General features: G+C 40.9%; 1 protein-coding gene across 5 annotated transcripts in view; it reads right to left on the bottom strand.

Annotated features, from left to right (window-relative positions):
* The window catches only part of REPS2 (RALBP1 associated Eps domain containing 2), an 88,059-nt gene that overhangs the window by 50,886 nt on the left and 23,428 nt on the right, over positions 1-13,745 (bottom strand). For 4 of the 5 annotated variants that reach the window (XM_065741377.1, XM_065741381.1, XM_065741379.1 and 1 more), the window contains exons 2-7: positions 9,904-10,027; positions 8,326-8,474; positions 7,346-7,472; positions 4,746-4,843; positions 2,974-3,112; positions 653-716 (exon numbers count right to left, since the gene is read on the bottom strand). In XM_065741377.1, coding sequence (XP_065597449.1) covers positions 653-716; positions 2,974-3,112; positions 4,746-4,843; positions 7,346-7,472; positions 8,326-8,474; positions 9,904-10,027 — 701 coding nt within the window. The remainder of the gene's footprint in view (positions 1-652; positions 717-2,973; positions 3,113-4,745; positions 4,844-7,345; positions 7,473-8,325; positions 8,475-9,903; positions 10,028-13,745) is intronic. The other variant, XM_065741378.1, reaches the window with a different exon arrangement.

Raw genomic sequence — 13,745 nt, 5'->3', positions numbered from 1 at the left:
TCCTAATAAAAGTATATATAAAGTAAAAACTCATGAGCATTTTTGAACATTTAAAACAGTTTTCCTACCCAGATGCAAAGAGGACATTGAATTACAAAGCACCACATTGTTTATGAAAAGATTATAGAATCCTTGTCAAATTTTAACATGTACAGTTCCATCTGCAATTGTTTCTAAATAAGCTCATTAAAAGGAAGTGTGCTGGTTCATTAGAAAAGCACTGATGAATTATGTAGTTGTACTTACTAAAAATTAGGCATTAATTACGCCTCATCTGATATAACAAAGCCAGAACCATAAAGCCAGCCACACATCTAAAACAATCTAAATGTGTTTCCCTCCACATTGTTTCATGAAAAATATCAGTTCATTGAGCTAATGATGTTCCTTATAACACACTTAGGAACAGCTCTCAGTTACACTACTGTTCAAGACTTCCTGGTCCTGCTGAGCAGGCGAACATCCCTGCAGAAAAGAAGCGTGTCAGGAAGATCAATGAGCACCCTACCCTGCTGCTTGGGCCTGAGAGTGATTCTGGAGATAAGAGTGATAATTAGAACTGAAGACACCTATTTAAATTCAAAAAGAATTCTTGAATTAGGTATCTTATGAAAAACAGGATACACATTCCAAATGCTACTACAGTACTTACCAGATGTGAGAAAGCTCTGGGATGGGCAGCTTTGATTTCGTGAAGAAATTCTTTGCCACAGAACCTGTTGGGAAACCATGCCTTATCAACTGCTAGAAATTAATTCTCTAATTGTTTATATTAGGCCAGGGCTGCTGCACCAGAAGCAGCTGGTTACTGTATGTTCTGCAGGCACCAGGATTAACTGCATCCTAACGTAGCTGTTGGGCCATTTGTGACAGAGAAAACCAGACAGAGCTGTTGACCTCATTTCCCCGTCCCTTCCACATGGGAAAAACAAATAAAAGAAAAAATGATTCAGTGATAGTGATTATAACTATCACATTACCATATCACCAAGGATAAAATAATGGACACAAACAGCTCTGCTTCACTCAGAAGCCACCTGCAAGGCAGTGCAGTGATGCAGCATCTGCTACTCTCCCAAGCTGCTGCTTCAACCACAACATTACCTTGACTGGCCCAAATGTGAAATATGCACATAGGCATATTGCTACTGGGGCAGCACGTGTTCTCTGTGTCCTGGAAGCCCTGCCAGGATGCAGGCTTACAAAATTCACATTGACATTTTACAGAATGTAAGGTAACAACAGACTTCTAGGTTGATACCCCTTTTTCTTCGTGCATTCAGGTCAGATCACCCACTGCAGCATGTGAGAAAGACTGTAAGTAGGACAGGTCAATACAGCTAGCACAGCATGTCATCCCTGGCACCAGATGTCAAGAGAGGGGGACAAGACCATGACAAAGCCACGTAATAATACAGCTCCAGAATATCCCCTCAAGCTCTGACCAGGACTAGGTCTAAAATATTTAGTAACTACTGATGGATTTCTTAAATAAATTCCTAAGCCTGAACAAATTTCTAGCACCTGCATCACCCCACAGCAAGGATTTCTACAGCTTAAGATGTAGAATTTCAAGATGTTGTGAGAAGCTCAAATTTATCACTTATAAACAGTAAGTCTGGATGTGCAAGGACTGCCTGAGAGTCTTGCTCAGCATAAATAAAAAAGCAGAGCTCCTCGAGAGGCTCTGTATGAGTATACACATGCACACGCAATCACTGATGTATATAGGTGTGAGGAAATGCAGTGTAGTTGAACAGCCATTTTCTCCCTCAAGTAGATTATACAAAAGAAACTTAAGTATTGCAGAAGCATTAATTTCTGTCGGCATCAGGTAATTCATTTAAACCTTTGGCTCCATCCAAGGATGCTGAATCCCAGATGATGCTGTACAGCTGGACTCAGTAAAAAGTCCTCCAATGTAAACACTGCAACTTCTGTGACAGACTGTCAGTACCTGCAGGGAAGCCTCTCACAACAGGCACCCTGATCCCCACTTTCAGGATGCAAATGTAATCTCAGTATGCTGTTACTACAATTACACCATGTATGTGCTCTCCAGCATTTGCTTTTAAACACCTCGAGGTCAAAATTTCAGTTCCTCAGAGCCATAAACACTCAGGCTTGATAGCCAGGTCAGTAAAACACCTGCTTAACCTTCATCATAAGGAAGCTGCCACTTTTCTGTTGAGAAAGTTAAGCCCAAGCCTACAGAGTTTTCAGCTTAGTACACACTGCAGGTGGGATCTACAGACACAGACCCTCAGAATATGAGCTCATCTTAGTTTTCACCAAACCACAACACTTCTTAGAGGAATTTTCTCCAAAGCAGGACCAAACATTTAGTGTTGCCTCAAGTCTGAGCAGCAAGAAGTGCATACTCTCTCAAAGGTTTCAAATCACACACTGGAAATAGGTAACCACCTGTTTTAGTGTGAAGCCACAAATTTTTGTGTCTTTTACCCCTTAGCTCTGCAAGCAGTTTAACCAAGGACAAAAACACGTTGTATACTATTACTGCTGCCAGCAATTACACCTGTGAAACAGGACAACAAGAGTGCAGTTGCATAGCAAAATGCAGTATTTGGATTTCTGAGGAAGATGCATGAGGGAGAGAAAAAAATCTTGCCTGATTCTCCAATGGCAGAGCAAACTTGCAGGGACTAAAATGAAGGGGAAAGTGATCAGCAAAATTGAAGAGTATCTGCAAAACTGAAGGGGGTATGATGCATTTTGCTTTTCAATTGATTACCCTTTAGAACAGAATAAATTCTGAAAGAATTAATACCCATATTCAGGAAAAAACATAAGCCCACAGTATTGGCCTGTTCTTTTAGTTGCCTGCATTTAAAAATGAATCACAAACAACTCTTGTTTATAAAGCTCACGGAAGAGAAAAGGATGAATTCAACTTCAGACAAATCTCTCAGCCTGGTTCCCCTACTCAACATGGACACGTTTTGATAAAATTACCTGAAATAAAGGAGTTCAGGTCGGGCTGCAGGGACCTGAATTGGTTGACATAGTAGTCTCGCTGCTCTTCAGTTATCCTCCAAGGGTCATCTGAGTAATGGGCACTGCTGTCCGGCTGCTCCCGCTCCGCTGAAAGAGACTGAGAGGAGGGCCACTGGCACCAGCTGAGAGGGCCAGGCAGGGCTCTGGAAACCTCAACAGACCAGATTCATGCTGTTCTGGCAGCAGACAAGTATTTCAGGAAGATGAAAAGCAGAAATGGCCATGTTGATTACTGTCTCGTTACTTTTAACACTGAGGCAATTAAAGGAAGTTCTACATTACCAAAGCTAAAAGAAAAATGAAATCTTAGAAGTGTTGATCACAATAAAGTCCAAGTCATCCCTTATCACCTCTGGATTCATCTTGGATTTTCAGCCATGCATTTCAATCTGAACTGAACACCGTATACCCAAGATGGGACTAGTGATGGACCAACATCTATACCTATGCAGCACAGTGCCTGACTTTCTAGCTCTGCTAAGAAACTATTTAGCCTTGGAGAAATGCTGTGTCTACAGAGCTACTCTGCCTCTGGTTCCACAGCTTGCCCAAAGTAATTCAGCACATATCACTCAGATTTGCAAGCCCTCAGGGATCTCCTTAATTTTCTATCACTTCCCACAGTTTGAGTAAAAACCACAACTCAGGGAAAAAGAATATTCTGGAGGACACTGTATCCCTTTATTTATATGCTTTTCTGATTGAGTCTAGAAGAGGGTTGCCAATATAATTAGGGCCTTTGCTGAAATGAAATAACTTGGTGTTCAAGATGCTTTAGGTCTGGATGGTAGCACTCAAAAAGAGAGAAGGGGTAAGAACAAACATCCAGGCTCCATTCAACTGCAAAATCCTTTCTCTGATAGACATCACTCAACTTCTTAAGAATCAAAGCAAAGTACAGGTTCTGAAATACATCAAAAGACCCCTGAAACAAGCAACTTCATGAAGATGTAAATTGACTTTCATTTCAAAGTACTGCACAAATGCACTCAATTTCATTTCCAGTTTGCACAAATTATACAGCATTATCTGTAGATCTTCCCCTGAAGCTCTGGTGACATTTTATTATGGGATGCTAAACACTATGGAAAAGCTATAAAGCCCCTGAGTTGCATTTATTCAGGAAAAGTTCCCCCTTGGGAGAGCTCTGTGCCTCCTCAGGGCAAACTCTGTTTGCATAGGAAATATAAAGCAGGCTTACTGGAACATCAGAAAAATCTGCTTTTGCAACAAGCAAGAAAACATAGGACCCACCTCATAAGGACAACAAATGATCATAAATCTGTTTATTCTGTTTGAGCTGTCGTCTAATAAATTGGGGTGAAAAGGGAATACAAACAACACTGGACCATAACTCTGTGTAGGTGATAAAAGATGAAATCCAAACTCGTGCAGGAATTTCAGTGAAACCTCATATATTTCAAATTAAAATGTTTTGCCTCTGCTAGGATAACCTCACAATTATTTTTTAACTTCTACAGATTCTCAGTCTAGTTTTCCTCTCTGTGGTATTTGGTGCTTCTCATTTTACTTAGCTTCTTATATTTAATTGGATCATTCATTTTAATTTCTACCTCCTTCTTCTTATACTATAAAAGCATCCTTCAGTCTCTTGTCTAAAAATACTAAAAACACTTTAACTTATTTAAGTGAGAGTATTTTATTTTATTTTCTCTATTACTTTATCAGTAATAATATTGCTAAAGAAAAAAAACAACATAGCTCATTACCCGACTAAGAGTGGAACATGCAAGAGCAGGTTTGGCCCCGTAATTCCCTGATGACGATCCATCTTGCTGGTGAGCAGAGTGTCTGACTTCATAAGGAGCTACAGACATTTAAAATAAGTACATAAATGAAAGGATAATCCAAAAGCAAAACAGTAAATACTGCAAGTATCACTGACCTTAGCATCATAATATCAAAGAACATTGAGTCTTCAACAACAAAACGTCAGCTAGATGCTTGTCTTTAAATGTTACTGATGGAAATCATCATTATATATTAGTAGATAACAGAAAGCATTATTCACAATGTGTAAACATAAGTCTGTATATTCTGTTTATATATTTATACATTATCCTTACTTACACCTTTATATAGCAGAAGAAAGCATTACAAGTAGTAAGAAACAGCTGAGCTGCAAAACAATGTTTTGACAATGCTATCAAATAGCAAATTCCTAACGTTCTATATACTAATCTTCCATGTGCTATTCTTCCCCCTCTCTCTGATTTCTGTTGAAAATCAAAATACATGACTCACCACTTGTCATTATTTGGAATAAAGTCAGTCAAGAAAAGTAACAATCGCTCCTTCTTTTGTCAAGATAAGTCACTTGCATTCCACTGCAGTAAATATAGTAAGCAGTGACATAACGGCCCATTTAAGAACAATGTTTTAAAAATAGGTCAAGTATGCAAACGCAAAGGCGACTCACTTTCAAACTCTTACAGTGGTGAAAACTTTTGCTCCTGGCACATTTAAAATACATCACTACCATGACAGTCAGCATTAGGTAGATGAAATTTTAAAGAATCTTGATGAAAACTGAGACCAAGAAATCCCACTTTTGAGGTCAGGAAGACCTTCAAAACTACACCTCCAACCCCTCACCTTCCTAAGTGACTTATCCTGTATTGGTGCCTATTTTTATTGCTGTACAATTAAGTTCTAATTTCAGAAGAAAACAAAACAAAACACAGGAAGGAAGTTGAGAAATATACAGAAGCACTTCAAGAGGAGATTTAAGCACAAGGTCACTGCTATGTGTTTGCAAGCAAGAAAAGCTTCAAAATTACCTAGAAAAAAGAGTAACATCCACCGGTATTTGGATAACGATGGATGCAGTGCAAAGGTTGACCATTAAGACACACTGTCCCAACTTCAGAATCACGCTTTCAGTATAAAATACTTTTACCAAGACCACATCTGTGAAGCTACTGCCTCACACACATACATTAGTGCTGTTGTTTACAAGCCTATCCTAATGCATGCTCATCAGGAAACCGGAAGGTTCTTAATTTAAAAGGCCAGAAAGTATCAGTATGTCATCTAGCCCAGCCCTTTGGTACAGCACAAGTTTCTAGATGTCATACTAGCTCTGTTTTTTCCACTCATTTGTAAATGAAAACAATTGCTAAAGAACTCTTAACTAAAGGAGTGCTATATAGCAGTGCCTGCTATCTTCACCACCTTGGTCACCAGCAGCTGCTGCCAGTATGATGTCTGTGCTCTCCTAATATTAACAGGAGCATCTCCAGCCTTTGTGAAGACCAGTTCGTGCTCCACTATCCTCTGACCAAAACCAGAACGTTTTGACAATTAATTTAAAGGAAAGACAGCACTGAAGTGCCTTATTTTTATCTGTTTTGTTTACATTATGCTGTTGGACTGTATTTATACTCATGTCCCATTGTAATTTCCGTTATAAAATCAGAGAGATTATTATCATTTCCTGCAAAGGAAGGTTCATTGTAAATCTGAATACTAATACAGTAGCTACTGAAATCATAGCACTGCTGGCTCACAGTCATCCTGTTGCCCACTGAGACACCAAGGTCCTTCTCCACAGACCTCCTTCCCAGCAAGTCAGCTCCTATTCTGTACAGATGCATGAAGTTATTCCTCCCCAGACGTAGGACTCCGCACTTGCTCTTGCTGAACCTCACAAGGTTCCTCTCTGCTCAGCTCTCCAGTCTGTCCAGGTCTCACTGAATGGCAGCTGAGACTTTTAGTGTATTGGTCACTCCTCCTAGTTTCATATCATCAGCAAACTTGCTGGGAGTGCACTCTATAGGACCATGGATTTGTGTATGTCAAGTTTGCCTGGACAGTGTCTAACCAGATCCTCCTTGTCCAAGGGGAAGTATTCCCTTCCCTAGGCACTTTCCTTTGTCTCCAGAGTCTGGAATTTCAAAGAGGCAGTCTTAGCAATGAACACTGAAGCTAGGAGAGTGTTCAATAACTCGTCCTTCTCAGTGTTCTCTGTTACCAGGGCACACACTCTGGAAAAACTTACAAACATATCCACTGTGATATATTACAGAGAGTCTTGCCAGGGACTGGGTATGAGCTTTCATCTGTGAGCTGTGAAACATAAATCTAACTAATTTACCTGAAAATAAACAGGAAGACAGGATTGAACAATAAAAGGAAAGCTTTTAGGCACAATAAAGTAAGATGATTGGATCATTTTCCAAAACAAGGGTATCATTAAATTTTAAAATTACTAGCCTGACTGTCAGTTCCAGTTGAAACTTGGATGCTTCTGAGAAAAGGAAAAAGAATAACTGAATACAGTGTTCACGTCCCTACTCTTATATCCTACCTCCATGCTGCTGCTCCAGCCCACTTCTGGATTTACTATATCCATAAGTTAAGGGTATTCTCTGGTAGGTAGACGGAGAAGCAGGAGGTGAACAGATTGGAGACATCGGTGGAGACTTGGGTTCCTGCTTCAAAAAAACAACAACACAGAAAGGAATCCTGAGACTATAACAAAACAACCAAGTAATTCTGCACAGCAATCCAAACACATACACTGTGATGGACAAAGAAGAGGAAAACACTGCGGTTTCCTCAGACTCTATCCTAGAAATCTCTCACTAAAAAAAGAAAAGATGGATTTGGTATTGAACCTCCTAGAATAAAGTATGGTAATGGCATAGCAAAGATTTAAAACAGTTTAGGACAATCTGCTTGCAAATATGCCTGAAGAAGTGTCAGCAGAAGGCTTAGCATGAGTAACTGACAGTTTAGAACAAGAGAAGCTGGAATTAGGGTTTCACTGAGGACAAGAGAAAAGGAGGGTTTTTTGAACTACCCCTGGAGGAGATTAGAAAGGAAAGAAATACGGTGGCCTTTACCCACCCAGAGACATGGGCTAATAACCAACTCCCCTGTTTCAGCACCTCTTCTCCAACTGAATGTTTCTGTTCATGCCTGCTGTGAGAAATTCCTCATTTTCCTGTTTATTCCTCCTTGAGCACAGAGATTTCTGTTTGTACTGCCTCTCCTTGACCTCTCCAAGAAATCGTACTACACTCAGTAGAGCAACACTGGAAGAACTTACACAGAATACTACAGGGCTGACAGTTCTATACGTGCTCACATTAAGAAATTCCCTTCGGGGATAAATCAGTACGAGAGATCATCAGAACAAGAGCAGAGTCCTGATGGTAATTATTAACATGTAAGGAGCACTTATTCAGTACACTGCTGCAATACATGAGTGTCATGACTTCCAGGACTGGACCCAAGTGCAGCATGCACAATGACACATTAGCCTGAAGGAGTCAGGCTCGTTACCTGTTTGTCTCCTTCATCTGTTCTTTTGTAGGAATTTTTTTCCAGAGTTGCATGTGGAGCCTGAAATTTAACTCCATGGAGCTCTGCTGGAGTCCCATAGCGTACTTCGCTGTCATTTTTCAGCGCCATGAACCGTGGCAGAGGCAATTCTTCATTAAAAGAGAGAAACGTTCAGTTGGGACTTTAGTACGCTAGAAGTCCTTGAAGCAGTATCACATTGTAAAACGAGTGAAAAGTTTATCTATAAAAGACAACTATTTATATTTTGTAACATCTATAAATGTGCAACTCTTGAATATATTTTATGTCTTAATAGAAATGTGAATATTACATCTGCCATATTTAGGCATTATCTTTTAATGCGTAGTAAAAGAAAGAAGCCTTATGCACGTTATTAAAACCAGTGGCAAACTAATTTTCTGACCTGGAAACGTTGTCTTTAGTAAAAAGAATAGTTTCCCATAGAAACTGCGGACTGATGAATTCATTAGGTCAGGATGACAGTATTGTCAGTGCTTCTATCATACAAGGAGCAATTTAAAAATGATGGGGTTCAGAGACCAGGTCAGGGCCTAGTGAAACGGGGACAGCATTCCATCCCTGCTCTGCAGAGCAGTAGTGTGACACTTAAGCAAATGCATCTTTAAGACAATTCATGACTAGTTTAGGGGAATGTTATTAGACACCATTATTTTTGTGCAGTCAGCCTCCAAAGATCAATACAACTAAAATTAACTGAACACAGTCTTCAAAATCGAACCGTGCCTCACCTCTGTAATCATTTACACTTATAACTGCTACCAGGAAGAAAAAGAAATCAATTTGGGTTTGGTGCATGCTACTCATCTCACTCTCAAAATCACTAATACTTTTCAAGAGAAAATGTAATTAGCACTTTGGAAGCATTTCTGAGGAGTAAGTAAGCAGGATATCAATAGGCAGGCTGCAGACACCCTTGTTCACACAAACTGGGGGATGATGCGCAGCTGCTGTGCTTGTAACACATATACATACACGGTATATCTCACTTTAATTCAGGTTTCTTATTTAGTTTGCCTTTTCTCAGACCAACGGTGGCATCCTTAGAAAGGAGCACAGAGCAAGAGAGCTTTGCACAAGTGGAAACCCTCCTGGATCTGCAACCTGAGGCCTGCCAAGGCCGAGCACGGACCACCAGGCTCTTTTAAATTATATCTACCATATGTTGCCATACCTACCAATACAATGCATTATTTTATCATGGCTCCCAAACAATCCTCCATATAAAGCAGCTACCAGCTCCCACTCAGCAGTCTTTGGGATCATAGGCCAAAGGCGGCAGGGAAGTGTACCTACAGCACTGACTGGCTGTCATCTGGCAATGCCTTTAGGAGACAAAGGTGCAATCCTACCTTGGCCACACATGTTATTCAGTGTAATGTTTTACCACTTTTACACTTAGAGAAAGTAACACGGTCTACCCATGCTCAGGTCCTCAAAATACACTGGTTTCACAGATGAATTAGGAGGAAAGTTCACCACCACAGAAAGCTTGCAAGGATTAAAGACAGAGCGCTGCAAGCAACATTTGCTACTCACCATTCTTAATGCTCTCAATCCGTACTGGGAACCCTGACTGCGCTGCCGCAATTAACTTCAAAGCAATGTAAAACTGAGCAGGACCAAAATAGCCCACACGTTTGGCTCCACAAACTTCTGTGATCTAGGAGAGAAGAGACACATTCCTGGTAAAACGCATTTCACTCTTTCAGGGAAAGTGAACAGCTCTGCATACACAAGCAAAGAAATATGTATTTTTAAGTTTAAAATACTTACTGTATTTAAAGTTATCTATTCAGTGTATTTGTACTTTGATCACATCCCCCTTAGTATATCGGAGACAAGTAGTTATTTATTACCATTTTCAGGTACAACGAAGGGCAGCAGCACTATCCTAAAATGATTTATTTGCTTTCGTATTATGCCTGATTTTAACAACAGGTGAAACGATTGCTTATTTTGCACACTGTTTAGTCAGATGCTCTCACTGCAGGAGCTGCGGTGTTCACAGGAATACAATTAGTCCTTAAAACCGCTGTAACTGGAATGGCAAACTCAGTACAAGAAATTCCCCATCCTGCCACTTCCACATCGTCACACAGGCCCCGACAGCCAGAGAGGGCAGTGGGTTCTCTGGCAGTCAGTCTTTCAAAAATAGGGTGCTGCTACTCAAGCATCTTTAAAACAACCATCCTGAAACCGCCTCTTTTCTGTCACCCTTCAATGGTAACAACAGAAAACATTTTGTAGGCACAATCTCCCCTGTGTTATTTCGACAACTAAATCCTGATCTCTTGTTAATGGCCTGGAGCAACAGATGTAAGCTGCCACAGTGGCTCAATTTATTACAGAACTGTAGATATTTACATAGATTAATCGTAGATACAGACATTTACACTCATTAGTTTTCCTGACAGCCAGAGAGGGCAGTGGGTCCTCTGGCAGCCAGCATCTCATCCCGTTGACATCAGGACCCTCTCGGAGCTGCTGGCTGGAGCACCCCTCCTCCTCCAGCACCACGGCAAGGTGGCAGGTCAACCTTCATCCAAAACCAGTTCCTCAGAACATGCTGTCTGCTTCAATTCCCATAGCAGCTTAAACTCAATATTGCAACTATTTCCTGATTTTACCTTTTGCAGGGTCAGTGCACACAACCTCTCGATAGGCAGATTGCACTTAGCAATTGCTAAGCTAAGCTGTGTGAAAAGCTATTATAGGAGTCTCCAAGATCCATCTGAATTAAAGGCATCATATCTGAATGTGAAAATGACATCTTTTCAGGATGAAAAGTAGACTATCTCAGAAAATAAACATGGAGCACCACTTTGGAACTAAGATATATGAAAACGCCCCCTGAAAAAGGGAAACATCAGTACTGCTTTCCTTAACTGATGTTAAAAACAAACTCTTTTCGTTCTTTCCTGTTGTCAGCTTAGGTTACTTAGTTTTCAGTGATATAACAGGGAGAGAAATGATTTTTTTCTACTCACACACATGTAAAATAAAATGAACTGCAGACCTTGATACCTCAGGGGATTTTAATACAGCATTATTGACAGTCAATTTCATTACTTTTTTTTTTTTTTTTTAGATTCTTCAGCAAAAAACTGTAATCCTCCAGTGATAGCTGAATATGGAAGAAAAGTTTAATGCAGTACACGTTGGAAACAATTTTTCATGGTGGCAGGTTACTGCTGCCTCTTGCCAAATCTAACCTCGGGATGATAAACAGAGTTACTCGAAGACTGATCTACTGAACAGCTCTTGAGGCAACAGCACCGTGCTGAGTGGACTAAAACTGAGTTTAAATTTCTGCAAGGTATAACTGTGTATATGGAACAAATCCACGGGTCACTTGCCATTTGGGAAAGAAAGTTCATTTCACACAGCATGCAAAAGCAACATTTCTCAGAGAAGGATGGAGAGCTGTGGTGCCTAACCTCACACTTGCTCTAAGTCAGCCCTGGAACAATGCCTGTACGACCAATGGCATTTCAGCAGAGAGCCTTAAAACACTTTCTGTGCAAGAGCCACATTGCCCTCCCTACCAATCTGCCATGAAAAATGGAGAGGAAGGCTGCTGGTATGCTGTTCTTGTGGGACAGAAGATTTTCTACAATTAGTAAAAAATTCCCCCTTCCCATTATTTCTATATTATTATTATTGAAAAGAGATCTCTGGCTTATCAACATTAACATTTAAGACATATCTATAAACTGTTCTGTAGAGTGGCTGTTTTAAATTACCATTCTCCATGCATACTCCTAGTAGGAAAGCCTTACATCTTGAGATGCTGGAATGAAAAGCAGGTTTTTGTATTTATTATCCACTCACTGCTCTGCTCCATTAGCAGGCAGTGAGTGTTATTTTTGCAATTGCTCCTTGAAGACGTCCCAATGAAGCTGCTTTTCCCAGCACAATCTGATACTGTTCCAGCTCTCCCCGTTTCTCTGCAAACAAGTTTCCACTGCGGTCTCCAAGAGCACTGACCTCTCAAACACCCTGGGCAGGTCCTACTTAGATTGCAAGAGCTAAACTCTGGAAGCCAAAACCTAAGGATGAAGTTTGCTTACTGTATATTGAGAGCAAGGTACAATCAGAAAGAGACATTCAGTAACCCTAGAACAGATGGGCAGGCTGAGATGGCCATCTTCCAGCCTCAAAGGAAAGATTTTCACCTGTAAGCAAAAGTAAAGCTGGTAAATTTTTCACTGAGAAGGTGGTAAGGCGCTGGAACAGGCTGTCCAAAGAAGATACGTATGTCTCATCCCTAGAGGCTTTCAAGGCCAGGTTAGGTGGGGCCCTGGGCAGCTTGAGCTGGTGCCTAATGTAATGGCTGGCAACCCTCACCACAGCAGGAGGCTGGAACTAGACGATCTTTGAGGTCCCTTCCAACTCAAGTGATCCTAAGATTTTTGCTTTTTCATTCAGCCAGTAAAACTGCTGCACTGTCCTTTGGCACTCAGTTTGGGTCTGTTCTGCTCCCTTGTCGCGATCTGTCATGATCACCGCCTGTCACTTGCAGGCAAACCAAGCACAGCAAAGAGGAAGCCTCTGTGTGCACTGTGACACTGAAAAAGTATATGCGGAATGCAAATTCTCTGTGAGAAAATGAGCAACTGCTTGCTCCCGTGCTAAAGGGAATTTTCTCACTTCACCTTCCACCTCAGCCAGCCCCAGAAAACACAATTTTAATGCTTGCTCACGCTCATGATATGAAGATTTTTTACCTCCTCCGTTTCCTCTGTGCTGCAAGGAACAGGCAGAAAAGCTCTTGCCCAGATCTAGGACCAGCTGTGCTGATGCAGAACTGCACTCAGCCCTCTAGACCCACCACCCTATCATCACTGTTCCACACACAAATATTTGCAGCAGTAGCTTATCAAAGCCTTATCACAACTGTACCATGCGTCTGACCCGCTTTGCTCCTTTAAAAAAAAAAGAAAAAAAGAAAAATAAATAAATTCTGTTTACAGATTCGGGGATCTGCTTGTCACAGACAAGTTTTGCTACATTCTTAATCAGGTATTTCTTTCTGAATGGGTCATTGTTCAAATACCTGCAGCACTGCCTGGAGCCCAGGGCTCTTCTCTTTATTTAAAAGGAGGCACAGAATAGCATGTCCAGATCCCAGAGGACTGCTGCCCGGGACGTGCTGGAACAGATGTGCACCCAGGGGAAGGGGCTCTGCCATGGGGCGGGTTGTTTGTGCTGCTTCTCTGCCTCAGCCAGCTTTCTGTAGCTGCATATTTACTCTGCTGCTTTGTCTTTTAAAAAACGATGCTTTGTCTGCTTTAGACTTCTTTAAACATCACCTGGAACACACACGGAAATTTGGGAAACTGGGTTCTGATGCCTAAAATGAATTAGAAATGGCTTAC

This window comes from Cyrtonyx montezumae, unplaced genomic scaffold (assembly GCF_038088225.1).
Source record: "Cyrtonyx montezumae isolate F1298 unplaced genomic scaffold, pur_monq_1.0 scaffold_3, whole genome shotgun sequence".
Lineage (NCBI taxonomy): Eukaryota > Metazoa > Chordata > Aves > Galliformes > Odontophoridae > Cyrtonyx > Cyrtonyx montezumae.
This window is presented reverse-complemented; position numbering and strand designations above follow the sequence as displayed.